This window comes from Xenopus laevis, chromosome 8S, assembly GCF_017654675.1.
Source record: "Xenopus laevis strain J_2021 chromosome 8S, Xenopus_laevis_v10.1, whole genome shotgun sequence".
Taxonomy (NCBI): domain Eukaryota; kingdom Metazoa; phylum Chordata; class Amphibia; order Anura; family Pipidae; genus Xenopus; species Xenopus laevis.
In genome coordinates this window covers 39,000,611-39,014,956 of record NC_054386.1, presented here as the reverse complement: position 1 = coordinate 39,014,956, position 14,346 = coordinate 39,000,611, and the positions used below count along the sequence as shown (strand labels likewise).

The following is a 14,346-nucleotide window of genomic DNA, read 5'->3' as shown; positions in this document are numbered from 1 at the left end:
CCAACTGTCCAGTTTTTCATGGGACAGTCCCGATTTTGACAGCTCAAACCACAGTCCCGGATTGTTACTGAAATGTCCTGACTTTCTCTTTGATCTCCTGCACTGAACAGCCAGAAAAAGATATAAAGTTTCTGAAACTTAATTTGCTTTTGGCAGAGAGCCCATAATACGTGACAGGCGCACTTACTGTAGATACTTTTAGATACTTTTAAGATAAGCAAAAAAGCAATTGTAACAATTTGCTTCAATAACAAAACTGTAATAACGCATAAAAACCATAGAAATGTGTTCAAACTTTCATAACCTGCCAAATTTTGTAAAATGAACAAGGTAATTAGGGGGTGTGGCCACAAAAATGGGCTTGGTCAAAATGTTGCCATGCTCCTCGCTACAAATCTTTTTGCCCCTCTTTTTATTTCCAAAAGGGTTGGGAGTTATGTTATAGTGCAATTGAAATGCTGAATGAAAACGCACAAAAAGCTCTGCACCGTATTACACCCAACTGTCAGGACTGGATACATTTCTCACTGGCATCTTGGAATTCATAGTAAGGGTAAAGGAAGAGAAACGTGTTTAAATGAATCATTGTCTTTCTAATGACTCTTTCATCCTCTGGTTTAAAGTAGGAGTTTATCAAAGTTTTGTAATTGCTAAACAGTGGCATAATTGCACTTAAAGCTGGTCCCTTGTAGAACAGCTGGTGCCTATTGTGAGAATATTGCACGTGAAGTCTTTAGGGTGTCATTGTGCCGCAGCGAGAAGCAAAGGGTGGGGAGGAGCGAGCTGTTAGGAACAATGGCACACAAGACTTTTGAAAATGAAAAATTGTTTTAATTCGAAGGCTCGGAGCAATAACGAGAGGGGGATCTCATAAATTTCCGAGCCATCGTGATAGATATCGGTCATAAAGGAGGATCCACAGGATGTGTTTTATTAGGCAGAAGACTTGCCTTCTTTATGGCTCCAGAAGTGTTTATTAGACGGGGAAAACACACAACTTTAACTAGTTCTTTTTATTATAAATGTTAACAAGGGCTTCTGACCGCTCACGCTTATTAGCAAACACAGGCTATATGAAATTTGCAATGTAACGTTAAATAGGGGGATTTTAGTGTGCATAAGGTGGATCAATATTGTGTGTAATTGGTGATAAATGATTGGCTTATATGAGTGACTTGGGCTTATAGATGTGCAGTTCTGTATACTATGAGCACCTGGTGCATATGCTCTTATTGATATGCTTGCAGTATTTTACTAACATAGTCCAAAGGTGCTCAAGTCCAGCAACCCGTAGCCACTGCTATGCATAAACTGCTTTATTGAAGATGGGATAATAGCAGGGAGTGCTTGGCTGCATTCATTCTGCGGAACATTTTGCACCCATGTTAGCGCTGCACCATAACTACAATATAGGGGATCATTATAAAGAATTATGGAGAGGAATCCTTCAGAGCAATAAAACAAATATATAGAAAAAAGGGTGGAATCGTGTAGAGCAAAAGAATATTATGGAGAGGGGCTATACAGTGAAAAAGGTGGCAATATAGGAAGGAGATTATGGGTTGGTAGCAGTAGGAATTATGAGAATATTTAAGGCTGTAGGAGTAGTTTATGGAACAATGGGGTCAGTAATATAACTAGGCAGAGTCAGGCCCAGGCTCAGGCCATGCAGCCGAGCCCCCCACCTCCGGAAGTGATTTTCTAGGCAGCTATGAGGGCGTGAATCGCCGGCGGGGCCACAGGGGGTGCGGACCCTGGTACAGTGGCATCCCCTGCTCCCCTGGTAGTTGTGCCACTGATGGGGGTTCATATTGACGGAAAAAAGATGACTCGTCAACAGTGTTTTTAGCTCCTTAAAGGGGAGTAGCTCTACAGTTTGGGGACCACCAGATTACACAAACAGGTTATATGGAACAGCAGGAATATTTTGGATTAACTAAGAGGTTAAGAACAATTACAGAGAAGCAAATACAGGTATGGGATCCATTATCCAGAAACCCGTTATCCAGAAAGCTCCGAATTACATTATGGCTGTTTTTTTTCCATAGACTCTATTTTATCCAAATGTTTAAAAATTATTTCCATTTTCTCTGTTAAACAAAACAGTACCTTGTACTTGATCCCCACTAAGATATAATGAATCCTTATTGGAAGCAGAACCAGCCCATTGGTTTTATTTAATATTTAGATGATTTTCTAGTAGACTTAAAGTAAAAAGATCCAAATTACGGAAATATCCGTTATCCGGAAAGCCCCAGGTCCCGAACATTCTGGATAATAAGTCCCATATCTGTAATAGTTTAATATCTTAAGCAATAAAGCCTTGCAAGGATGTGTAATGGTATATGGCACGCCATAGGAAATGGTATGGGAGGCAATAAAGAGCAATATGGGAAATCGTTGGATACAGCTGGAAGTCAATATGGAGTCACAGATATAAATAGCGTGCAGTTAAACATCTCTTCTGCGCAACTGGTGAGCCTATGATGCTAAGTTACACCCTATACGTCTGTGTGTGTGTGTGTAGGTTTCCTTCCTCTCCAACAAACAAACTGTTTCAATATATGGGGATTTAATCTATTTAGAATGCCTCTTGAAGCACACTTAATTTGCTCAGCAGCCTTGGCACTGCACATCCACTATCTCTCCGCTCATAATAAATGCTGTACTAAAACAATTAAACGTGTTTATAGATAAATATAAGGTAACTAAGAGCAGGGGACGGAGAGTGGAGATATATTGAAAGGGTAAACAGAGGAGCGAGAGTGCTAAGGAAAGGAGAAGGACTGAATTTAACGCTACATGGAAGCTGTATGGATAAAGAATTAGTTGTCTGCTTAACAGATGGTCAAGTGCAGGGCAGTGTCCTATAAAGGTGTAGCCTCATATGGTACCTCTGAGGCACCTAGGAAAATAATCCTGTGAATGTAGCATACTGGGGCTTGCTTTTAAACAACCTGTTTCATATAGTGCAAAGTGTAGTGCCTTACACTTACAACTCTTACAACCAGTGCCTGTTGGTGGAGAAACCACCATTAAAGGGGTTGTTCACCTTTATATTCACTTTTAGTATGATGTAGAGAGTGGTATTCTGAGATGATTTGCATTTGGTTTTCATTTTTTATTATTTGTAGTTTTTTAGTTATTGGGTTTTTTATTCAACAGCTCTCCACTTTGCAATTTCAGCAATCTGGTTGCTAGCGTCCAAACTACCCTAGCAATCATGCAGTGATTACAATAAGAATTTGTAATTCTGAGCTTTCTGGATAACAGATCTCATACCTGTACATTATTAAGATATCTCTATAATTTCACAGTGATGTTTTGTTAAGTTGCTTGTTTAGTGAACATGCCCTTTAACTATGGTCCCCTTTCTGTCTTGCAGACTTTTTGCTGCAAAATGCAGCGGGTGCATGGAGAAGATCGCTCCTACGGAGTTTGTGATGCGGGCCCTGGAATGTGTATACCATCTAAGCTGCTTCTGCTGCTGCGTGTGTGAGCGACAACTCAGGAAGGGAGATGAGTTTGTTCTCAAGGAAGGCCAATTGCTGTGCAAAAGTGACTATGAGAAGGAGAAGGACCTGCTGAGCTCTGGAAGCCCGGATGACTCTGATTCTGGTACCTTATCTTATGTATCCATATAAGGACTAGGGGGGGTTATTAATTAAAGTCCGAATGCCAAAAAATCTAAAGATTCGTTTTTTGTTTTGTTTCTTACTATAAACTCCAATTTTTTAGTGGGTAAAAACCTAGAATTTATTCGAGATTTGTTATACCCCGAGGATGGAAAAAGTCAGAATCCGAAAATCCAGCATCTCAGATCTACCGAGGTTATATATAAGTCAAAGCCTATCCTATGTGGAATTTTCTATGGTCTGCGCTGGAATTAGCCCAAAATCCAACTATTTCTGACTTTTCTGGCAAAAATCCAAAAAATTTGGGCTTTTCAGGGAAAAAGCCTGAAAAATCGAGCAATTCCGGAAAAAAATGTACGATTCGGATTTTCAGTTGATTTTTACTTGTTTGTCCCCGATCTGATTAAATCGTGATTTTTTTTTAATATTAAATAAGGTCCAATCATGGATTCTAGTTTGGTCGTACTTTTTTAAATTAAAATAATCAGAAACGTTTGGATTTTGATAAATACGGCCCTAGATGTTGGCAACTTGGCATACAATTGCCATGTTATACATGTTGGATTGACAGACAAAACACATTATACTGTATCTACTTAAAGAGGTGGTTCACATTCAAGTTCATTTTCAGTATGTTATGCAATGGCTAATTCCAAGCAACTTTTCAATTGGCCTTCATTTTTTATTTTTTATATTTTTTGAATTATTTGCCTTCTGACTTTTTCAATGACTTCCAAATAGGGGTCACTGACCCCATCTATAAAACAAATTCTCTGTAAGGCTACAAATATATTGTTATTGCTATTTATGTGTATTGCTTTTTATTATTCATCTTTCTACTCTGTTAAAAGGTTGAACTTGATTCACATGTCTTTTTTCAACCTAACTTACTATGTTACTATGTATTCAGGCCTCTCCTATTCATATTCCAGTCTCTTATTCAAATCAATGCATAGTTGCGTAGGGTAGTTTGGACCCTAGCAACCAAATTGGTGAATTGGAGTGCTGCTGAATAAAAAGCTAAATACTAAAAAACAAGTACACATATAATAAAAAAAATGAAAATACAAAAAGTTGATTATATAGCTTAAGATTGATATAGTATGAAATACTTTATTTGACCTTGAATATCTTCACAATGTATATGTACAACATACATTTATGTACAGTATGTTTCTATAATGCATCATATGATTTTGAAATGGCATGATAAAATGAATGCTATTATGTAGTAATGGCTTGTATGGCAATAATGAGTATTATGTGTTCCAGTAAAAAGTGATGATGAAGAAGGTGATGTGAAGCCAGGGAAAGGCCGTGTAAACCAAGGGAAGGGCAGTGATGATGGGAAAGACCCAAGGAGACCAAAGCGGCCAAGGACAATCCTCACAACCCAACAAAGAAGGGCGTTCAAAGCATCTTTTGAGGTTTCATCGAAACCCTGTAGGAAGGTATGTGGGTTCAAGACGTCTTGTTTTTCTTAAAAACTTAAAACTCAGTGTGTAAGTTGGAGTCTTCCAATTTTAAACAACCAGTATGTTCATGGAGCTGTCCTAAATTGCAAACCCAAAAGGGACAGAACTGATTGGAAATGGGGTAAAAGCAGAAAAAAGAACAGGGAATGACTTTGCATATATGGGCAAGGCCTGTCAGATCATAGGTGTAGGTTAATCTGGCATGTTGGGACTTATGATTAATTATTTGCGTATTTAAATTATAAATATGTATGTGTTTTTTAGTTGAACCAGTATTAAACAGAATGTGGGCTTAAAGTTAGGACTCTAACACACACACAGCCATTTTCTCCTGCGTTCCCCTGCATTGCGCTTTCTTCCGTTCAGCCGCAGGGGAGCGCAGGACTACACGGACACATGTAAGCGCCAAATGCAGATGGGACGCAGCATGTTGCATTTCATCTGCGTTCAGCGCATACTTGCGTCTGTGTGAGTACAGCCCCCTTCAGAATAATTGACTGCGTCTACTCCTGCGCTCCCCTGTGGCTGAACAGAAGAAAGTGCAATGCAGAGGAGTGCAGGAGAGAAACATCTGTGTGTAAGAGCCCTCACAGTCTTGCCTTTTCACTCAAAAATCAGTCTTATCACCAAACAATCGGATCTTAAGTCAGAGTGACATCCTTGTGCACTTTAATTCTTGCAGGTCAGAGAGACATTAGCTGCTGAAACAGGACTTAGCGTCAGAGTGGTCCAGGTGTGGTTCCAGAACCAACGAGCAAAGGTATGGCCGTGTGTTAGTATACATATGTACGGGCTAAATGAAGTTCCTTATATTTTTTGCTATTAGTCTGCCTGTTCCTATACTGTTAAGGTGGCCATACACAGAGAGATCGCTCCCCGATATGCCCACCTTGAGGTGGGTGATATTGGGCTGATCCTATCATGGGCCCTAGGGCCCAATGATCTGATCATAATGAAAGTATTTGGGCGTTCGGATCTTGGGATCACATCAACAAACAGATGCGGATCCAATGGGATTTTTACCCCTGCCCGTTCGGCATCTGCCCGAATCTCGGCCAGATATCGATCGGGGAGGGCCCCCATGCACAATAAGCTGCCAACTCGATCTGTCGGCAGCTGTTATCTGCCCGTGTATGGCCACCTTTAGACTCACTTGTGTAATTCTGCCACCTCTTGTTCTATTAGCCTCACGTGTATCATTCTGCTCCTTCTAGTAGTTTTAGCTTCCTATGTATAGTTCTGCCCTTTTCAAATATTTTAGCTTCTCTTGTACTATTCTAAAGGCTTATAGTACAGTTCCTTATTCTGCCAATTCCTGTACTACAGGTATGGGACCTGTTATCCAGAATGCTCAGGGACCTGGGGCTTTCATGATAACTGATCTTTCTGTCAGTCTACTAGAAAATCATGTAAACATTAAATAAACCCAATATGCTGGTTTTGCTTCCAATAAGGATTAATTATATCATGGTTGGGATCAAGTACAAGGTACTGTTTTATTATTAGATGCCTATGATTAAGGGAATGTTTCCTGAAACATACCCAAATGTTGCAATAAACTTCCTCAAACTTATCCGGAGTGCCACCTGAATTGCTCATTTGGAACTGTTTTATTATTACAGAGAAAAAGGAAATCGGTTTTAAAAATTTGTATTATTTGGATTAAATGGAGTCTATGGGAGATGGCCTTTCCGTAATTCTGAACTTTCTGGATAACGGGTTTCTGGATAACGGATCCCATACCTGTAGTAGCTTCCCTTCTATACTCTTTCCCATTCCTGTACCTTTAGCTTCCCTGGTATACTCATTCCTATTGCTTCCTTGGTATCATTCTGCTCATCCCACAGTGTCAGCTTCTGAGTATAATGATTGTACCCATTCTTCACTTCCCTGGCATTTTACTCCCTGTTCTGATACTGCTAGCTTCCCATGTCTCATTACTGTTAATGTGTGTATGAATGCTGATTGTTTCAAGTGTACCATTCTGCCCTGCTTGCTCCCAACCTGGGATACTGGTAATTTATAGTGTATTTTTACTAAACTATAGTATGTGTATAGTATGTGTATCATTCTGCTTGTTGCTCATATTGTTGCCTTCCCAGGAATTATTCAGCCTGTTAATATACTCCAGACTGAACTAACGGCAGTTATTGAATGGATATTCTTTTCTAGATTTTTTTATTTTGACTCATGTTTTCCCCTGGTTATCATAACAGATAAAGAAATTAGCACGAAGGCATCAACAACAACAGGAACAACAAAATTCCCAGAGGCTGGGCCAAGGTAACTATTGCTTCATTAACAGCTAAACATGACTTTGCCTCATTCTTCCTCTTGATTCTATAACCAGATTATTGACGTACTCTATATCTTTTTTGAAATCCTTCTATTTCTCCATTTATAACATCTGATAAAAATGTACATTTTGCTCTATACAAGAGGCTAGGATTATGCAAGATCATACAGCACAATAATATATATAGCCTATGGGCTTGCAAGCCACATTGCTACCCTCATTGCAGTTTTCTTTTTAATCTAAGAGCAGCCAATCGGATTTAGCGTCCCTAAACATCAATTATAACATCCTGGGAGCTTGTCTGTCACCCTAGTCTTTAAAAATGGAGGCGATAGTGTCGCTTTAATAATGTGCAGTTGTAACAAAAAAGTTTAGGCTCAGACAGACATTGACCTCATTCCAGCTATAAACCCGACATTAGTAAGAAATATTCAAAAAGATCCTGAAAAGATTCTCTCCTATTTGTCTCCATTGCTTTTCATGAGAACACTAGTAGAGACAATGTGCCCCAAGTAACTATCACTATTTTATAGTGAATATTGTAAGGTGTTACTAAAACCCTTATCAGTTCATACAGGTTTTACCATCTCCATAAGGCTGGCAAAATTTGCCTTAATCTGATAACCCATAATTCGATATAGTTTCCATAATCTTATTCAAACCTTTACAGAAATGTAATTTTATAAAGGCTGCGTAAAGATATACTGGAAGTATAGAGCTGTTGCACTTTTCCTTTCCCCTGTTCAGCAATTAACAGATGAAAGCAACACTATCATAAATAACTGTGCTTGTTTTATATATGATTTAAAACAAAGAGAAGTATTGAAAAAAATCAGTTTATAGCCACTTTCTACTTCTATATTTCATGGTACACATGGGCCAGTCTACTTTCTCCCAGTCATGTGATTCTACCTCATTCAAATCTGATAAGAGTCAGTAGTCTGTAAACTTGTCTTTATATGACAAAATTGATGCCTAATAATTTGTTTACGCCCTATGAAATCCTACTCAATGATCAGTTTCAATATATATTGGTAAAACTTGACAACCTCTGGATATTTTGGGGGCCCTAAAATAAATTTGCTGTGGGGTTCAGTCACATCTAGTTACGCCACTGTCCTGGGTTATAAATAATGAAGAAGGTAACAGCATACCTAGGGCACCCATCTTGCCTATAGTATATAGCCCTGCATAAACATTACTCCTAAGGGTGGTGAGTGTTCCTTCTGGTGCTGTACTTAGTTGTCAATGAGACCCTGGCTATTTTAACTAAACATAAGAAATTGTTAAAAGGTGTAAATCACCTTTTTAGATGATGGTGTCCCTTTAATCCTGTTCTTTTACAGAATTGATCATAGAATATCCTTATTGCAAATATAGCATTGACCCCTCTGCAGTGTTTCTAGTAGGATGTTAGACACAGTAGTCACTCTAGACCAGATGGAGCAGCAGGGAGATTAAATAGATTCATGGATATAAAGATGCCAAACAACTGATATGCAAATGACTAATATCGCAGGGTGAGTGAATTAACGTGGCTCCTTGTCACCCGTCAGAGGTCATGTCCAGCCGCATGGAGGGGATGATGACCTCATATGCCCCACTGGCACCTTCTCAGCAACAGATCGTCACGATGGATCAGAACAGCTACAGCACAGACCCCTTCCAGCAAGGACTTACACCTCCACAAATGCCAGGTGACCACATGAATCCTTATGGTAAGCTGCGTGCACTCTGTACAATGATTACCGCCAAGCATGAGGCGCAGTGCAGATTAAAGCGACACTATCGTATCCCACTCACTTTCATAGTACAGGTATGGGTCTACTAAAGTAACAAGGATGGATTTTGGCTCTTCAAGGTCCAAAACCCCATAGCATTCAATCAGCCGTTATCATTTTCTAATGGAGCAGTGTTTAAATAATAAAAGCAAACATTAATAAATTTGAACATCATTTAATTTAATTACTACAACCCCATTTTAAAAAATTTGAGATACTGTGTAAAATATAAATACAATGGTAATGGGAAGATTTTCAAATCAAATTAATTCTATATTTAAAAGGGGTGTTTTACCTTTAAAGGGATACTGTCATGGGAAAAAAAAAATTTCAAAATGAATCAGAATCAGTCAAAAGAGCAAACAGATTTTTTTATATTCAATTTTGAAATCTGACATGGGCTAGACATTTTATCAATTTCCCAGCTGCCCCATGTCATGTAACTTGTGCCTGCACTTTAGGAGAGAAATGCTTTCTGGCAGGCTGCTGTTTTTCCTTCTCAATGTAACTGAATGTGTCTCAGTGGGACATGGGTTTATACTATTGAGTGTTGTTCTTAGATCTACCAGGCAGCTGTTATCTTGTATTAGGGAGCTGTTATCTGTTACCTTCCCATTGTTCTTTTGTTTGGCTGCTGGGGGGAAAAGGGAGGGGGGTGATATCATTCCAACTTTTAGTACAGCAGTAAAGAGTGATTGAAGTTTATCAGAGCACAAGTCACATGACTTGGGGCAGCTGGGAAATTGACAATATGTCTAGCCCCATGTCAGATTTCAAAATTGAATATAAAAAAATCTGTTTGCTCTTTTGAGAAATGGATTTCAGTGCAGAATTCTGCAGGAACAGCACTATTAACTGATTCATTTTGAAAAAAAAATTTTCCCATGACAGTATCCCTTTAAGTTAACTTTTAGTATAGAATATCGAAGTTAAGCAACTTTTCCATTGGTATTCATTATTTATTTTTTATATAGTTTTTCAATTATTTTCCATTTTCTTCTGACCCTTTGCAGCTTTCAAACAGGGGGTCACTGACCCCATCTTAAACAAATGCTCTGTAAGGCTACAAATGTATTGTTATTGCTACTTTTCATTACCTAGCTTTCTATTCAGGCCTCTCCTATTCATATTCCAGTCTTAAATCATTGCATGGGTTCCCGGGTAATTTGGACCTTAGCAACTAGATTGCTGAAATTGCAAACCCGGAGAGCTGATGAATAAAAGGCTAAATAACTCAAAAACCACATATAAAAATGTAAACCAATTGCAAATTGTCTCAGAATATCACTCTCTACAATACATCATACTGTAAGTTAACTTAAAGGTGAACAACACCTTTAATTGCAACTAGTAAAGGTTGAAACAATGTTATTGTTTTCTGAAAAACTCGTGCTCATATTAAATTTGATGTCAGCACGTTTTAAAACATTATTTATTATTTTGGCCATAAAAGCTCAGGGGCAACATAAAAGAGGTGATTGATCGATAAAGCGAGTGGATAGAAGCTTGGGTGATTGGGTGAAACAAAAACCACAGATCAAGTCCTGTGATATCTCCCCCATTTGGGGTTTACACCCTAATTCACAAGCAAAAGCTGATACATATGTGCTCTGAAATAGAAAGACATTGGAAAAGGAGGTGTATTTGCCAAGACAACTCACTACTAACTGATCCTTGGTATTCTCCCTACGGAATGAATAAATAACTTACATAACGTATAACTTATACAAATGTATGGGGATTTTGCATGTTCTTGTGTAAGCCTGTCATGTGATACTGTGTTATTATGTAACCTAAAACAAGCTGACATAGTATCTTCAACGCATTACTCACCGAATCATTGGCTGTTACATAAATACATAAATTCATGTTGTTACATTTACCGATACGTTTGGAAGATTCCAGGCTGTAATCCTTACCACCTGACTTGGAGGTGCCAAGATAAAATAGCAATAACCACCAAAAGTTAACAAGGGATATGCTAGAAATTTTCTAAGAACATCTTCTTGAATTAATGATTTTCATGTTGCAATCAGCTGAATACAAAATCTGTTGATTTGGAACTTAAAAAATTATGACTGGCATCATATTACCTTCTCTATGTGATCTTAAAGGTTTTTTCTTATTGGCCAATCAGAATTCAATACAGCTCACCCTCAGATCTAATGAATGAATGATTAACTATCCAGGCTGCATGTTCTTTCTCAGTTGCTCCACTATGTGTGTTCCCATAATGGACCTGTATGCAGTTATCCAGAATATTGGACATAGACTAGTAGAGACAAATGGGAAATAAAGAGGGACTGTTACAATTGATCCTGGACTCAGAAAGACATCCCCCCAATTCAATTAAAAAGGCTATATACTGCTACAATACTATAGTGTATATAGTTCTGCTATTCTGCAATAATATATATATATAAATATACCGCTATTAGCATGTTTCTCAGGTCATTTGTTAAAGTTCCATTAAAGGGGAACTGTCGCGAAAATGAAAATTTAATATAAGCTTCATCATACTGAAATAATAAACTTTCTAAATATAATTAATTAATAATTCTGTACTGTTTCTGAAATATCTTCACTATTATTCTCTCAAAATCTGTTTCTCTTCATTCTGTCTTCATGCAGGAGTTGGGTATCAGATATTTATTGACAGTTCCAGTATATCTTATTGGGGGCTCCTTTTGCCTAGAAGATGTATTAGGGCTCACTATATTAAAATCACCAAACATCACGTCTCTCTACATGCAGAATTTGTGCAAAAGGCAGTTATTTTGTTGGATTTTGTTTGTACTGGAATCAGTAATTTGAGCGAGTTCTAAATCATCTGCTAGGAAAGGAAGCCCCCCCCCTATAAGATATATTGGATCTAACTGTCAATGAATATCTGACACCCAACTGCTACATGACAGAATGACAGAACTGCTGCAAGACAGAATGAAGAGAAACAGATGCTGAGATAGGTATAGTCAACATAAACTTGATTATGTCATGAAAGAATATTTAATTGGCTGTATTTACAAAATTTCTTATTTTGGTACGCTTAACCTTATATTAAATTTTAATTTTCTCCATAGTTCCCCTTAAATGAATAGTCTCCCTAGAGGATTGAAATGCAGAGATTGGGCTCATGTTACAGAAACAATTGATTATCCCTTAAAGGTGTTAAAGCACAATTGCCATATGTCCCGTTGAGTTGCCCACCATAGATGACATCACGCATTGCTCATATTTGGGCCACTGACACCATTGGGAGGGATTTAAATCTACAAAGGACAACTTGGATTGGCTGTGTTCTATACTATCACAAGATGGGTAGAGTGGCATAAATATTCACAATGGTGGCTGGGAATTGACGCGTTATACAAACATACTATAAAGTATCAAGTAAAAGCTTATTAGGTGCAGAAAACATTTTTTCAATATATATATATATATATATATATATATATATATACAGTGTATCAAAGAGAGCTGCCATATTCCTCATCCGTATCAAGGAACTTCCACTGATAATGGTACAGGTATGGAACTTATTATGCAGAATGGTCAGAACTTTGGGTTTTCCAGATAAGGAGTCTTTATTTAAATTAGATCTCCAAAAAAAATATTTAAACATTAATTATGCCCAACATGATTGTTTTGCCTTTACTAATGATTAATTATATCTTAGTTGGTATTAAGTACAAGCTTTATCAAGCACTGTTTTATATAAAAGGAAATCATGTTGTTGTTTTTTTTCAATTTGAAGCTTTCTGGATAACGGGTTTCCAGATAATGGATCCCATACTGTACCAGAAACTGTAGCGTCCATTGAAAGTCTGTTTGGCCTCAAGCCTTGGTCATAAAGACTATGTACCAGCTATGACTATGTACCTCTAAATTGGTTTTATGCATTACATTTGTTGTTAGAAGTCTGACAATGATTTATTGGTTAGTTGGCAATTAATATTAATGTTATGTTTTCACTACAGGCAATGACACCATATTTCATGACATTGACAGCGATACCTCGTTAACAAGTCTCAGCGATTGCTTTTTGGCATCTTCAGAGGTCACCTCAATGCAAGCCAGGGTGGGGAATCCCATTGACCGACTGTACTCAATGCAGAGTTCCTACTTTGCGTCATGAGAGTTCCCTTTATTTTCCCCACCCCAACAGTCAACGATAAAAAAAAAACCCAAAATGGACCCTCAGAGACTATTTACAGCCATATCAGCACATTTGTCCTTCCCAGAATTCACTCCGGTGAGCAAATGTATGCAAGAAACCGAAGCAGCCACACTGATACTTGCTGGAGCCACCAAGAGTATAAGGGGGAAAAAAGTATGAGGAAGAGATGTGAACTTTAGTTTCTTTTCAAAAGAAAAACCCACTATTGTATTAAAACTGTAAAAAAAAAGAATGAAAACTTACAGTATTTGTATAGAATTGTGTAAAAACGAGATTTCCCACACCCCACTAGAATAATCCAACTCCTAAGCCACTTCCTTGTCTCCTCTGCATGAATGTCACCGTGATGTGGAATTAACAAAATTTGAACTGTGAGAAGTTATTGTAAATTTGATGTTTAATCTATTTTATTTTTTTTTCCTTCCTATATTTTGTGCTTGATTTTCTCCATAGACCAGAAGGTTAGTTTTTAGCCACTATATCCTACATGAAGCCAATGATTGCTGGAAATCATTGCAACACAGGACGGACTGCATGTTTTCTGGAGAGAGAGATCCATTTCTTTATTTTATTTTTGTTTGTTTTTTTTAAATTAATGGTCTTCTGTTCCATAAGGTGCTTTAAAGTTGAAAAAAAGAAAAAAAAACTAAAAACCAGAAACCAACAAAAAACTTAATTTAATAAAACGTACAATGTTAACAAGTTTTGGTTTGTCATGGTGCTGAATATTGACAGGAATCTGATTTTGGAAATTAATTTGTTGCATTGCTGCTCAAGGGCGTTATTTATTAACTTGTGATGTCCGTTTTGACGACGAAAACCCGAAAAAGTATTGGTAAAAAAAAGACGCAATATTTTTGAGATTTATTATGCACTGAAGCTAGGGTTGCCACCTTTTGAAAAGGTGGAGACCGGGCAGGGGGGCGGGCCCGTGGTGTAGATGGGAGTGTCAGTGATATCAGGGGGTGGGACTATGATGCAG

General features: G+C 37.8%; 1 protein-coding gene across 2 annotated transcripts in view; it reads left to right on the top strand.

The window, feature by feature from the left end:
• lmx1b.1.S (LIM homeobox transcription factor 1, beta, gene 1 S homeolog) overlaps positions 1 to 14,063 on the top strand; it is a 117,772-nt gene extending 103,709 nt beyond the window's left edge. The window contains exons 3-8 of one of the 2 annotated variants that reach the window (XM_018231926.2): positions 3,386 to 3,618; positions 4,908 to 5,086; positions 5,793 to 5,870; positions 7,327 to 7,393; positions 8,963 to 9,103; positions 13,165 to 14,063. In XM_018231926.2, the coding sequence (XP_018087415.1) occupies positions 3,386 to 3,618; positions 4,908 to 5,086; positions 5,793 to 5,870; positions 7,327 to 7,393; positions 8,963 to 9,103; positions 13,165 to 13,322 (856 nt within the window). In that variant the 3' untranslated portion in view covers positions 13,323 to 14,063. 2 annotated transcript variants of the gene reach the window in all.
• The last annotated feature ends 283 nt before the right edge of the window (positions 14,064 to 14,346 follow it).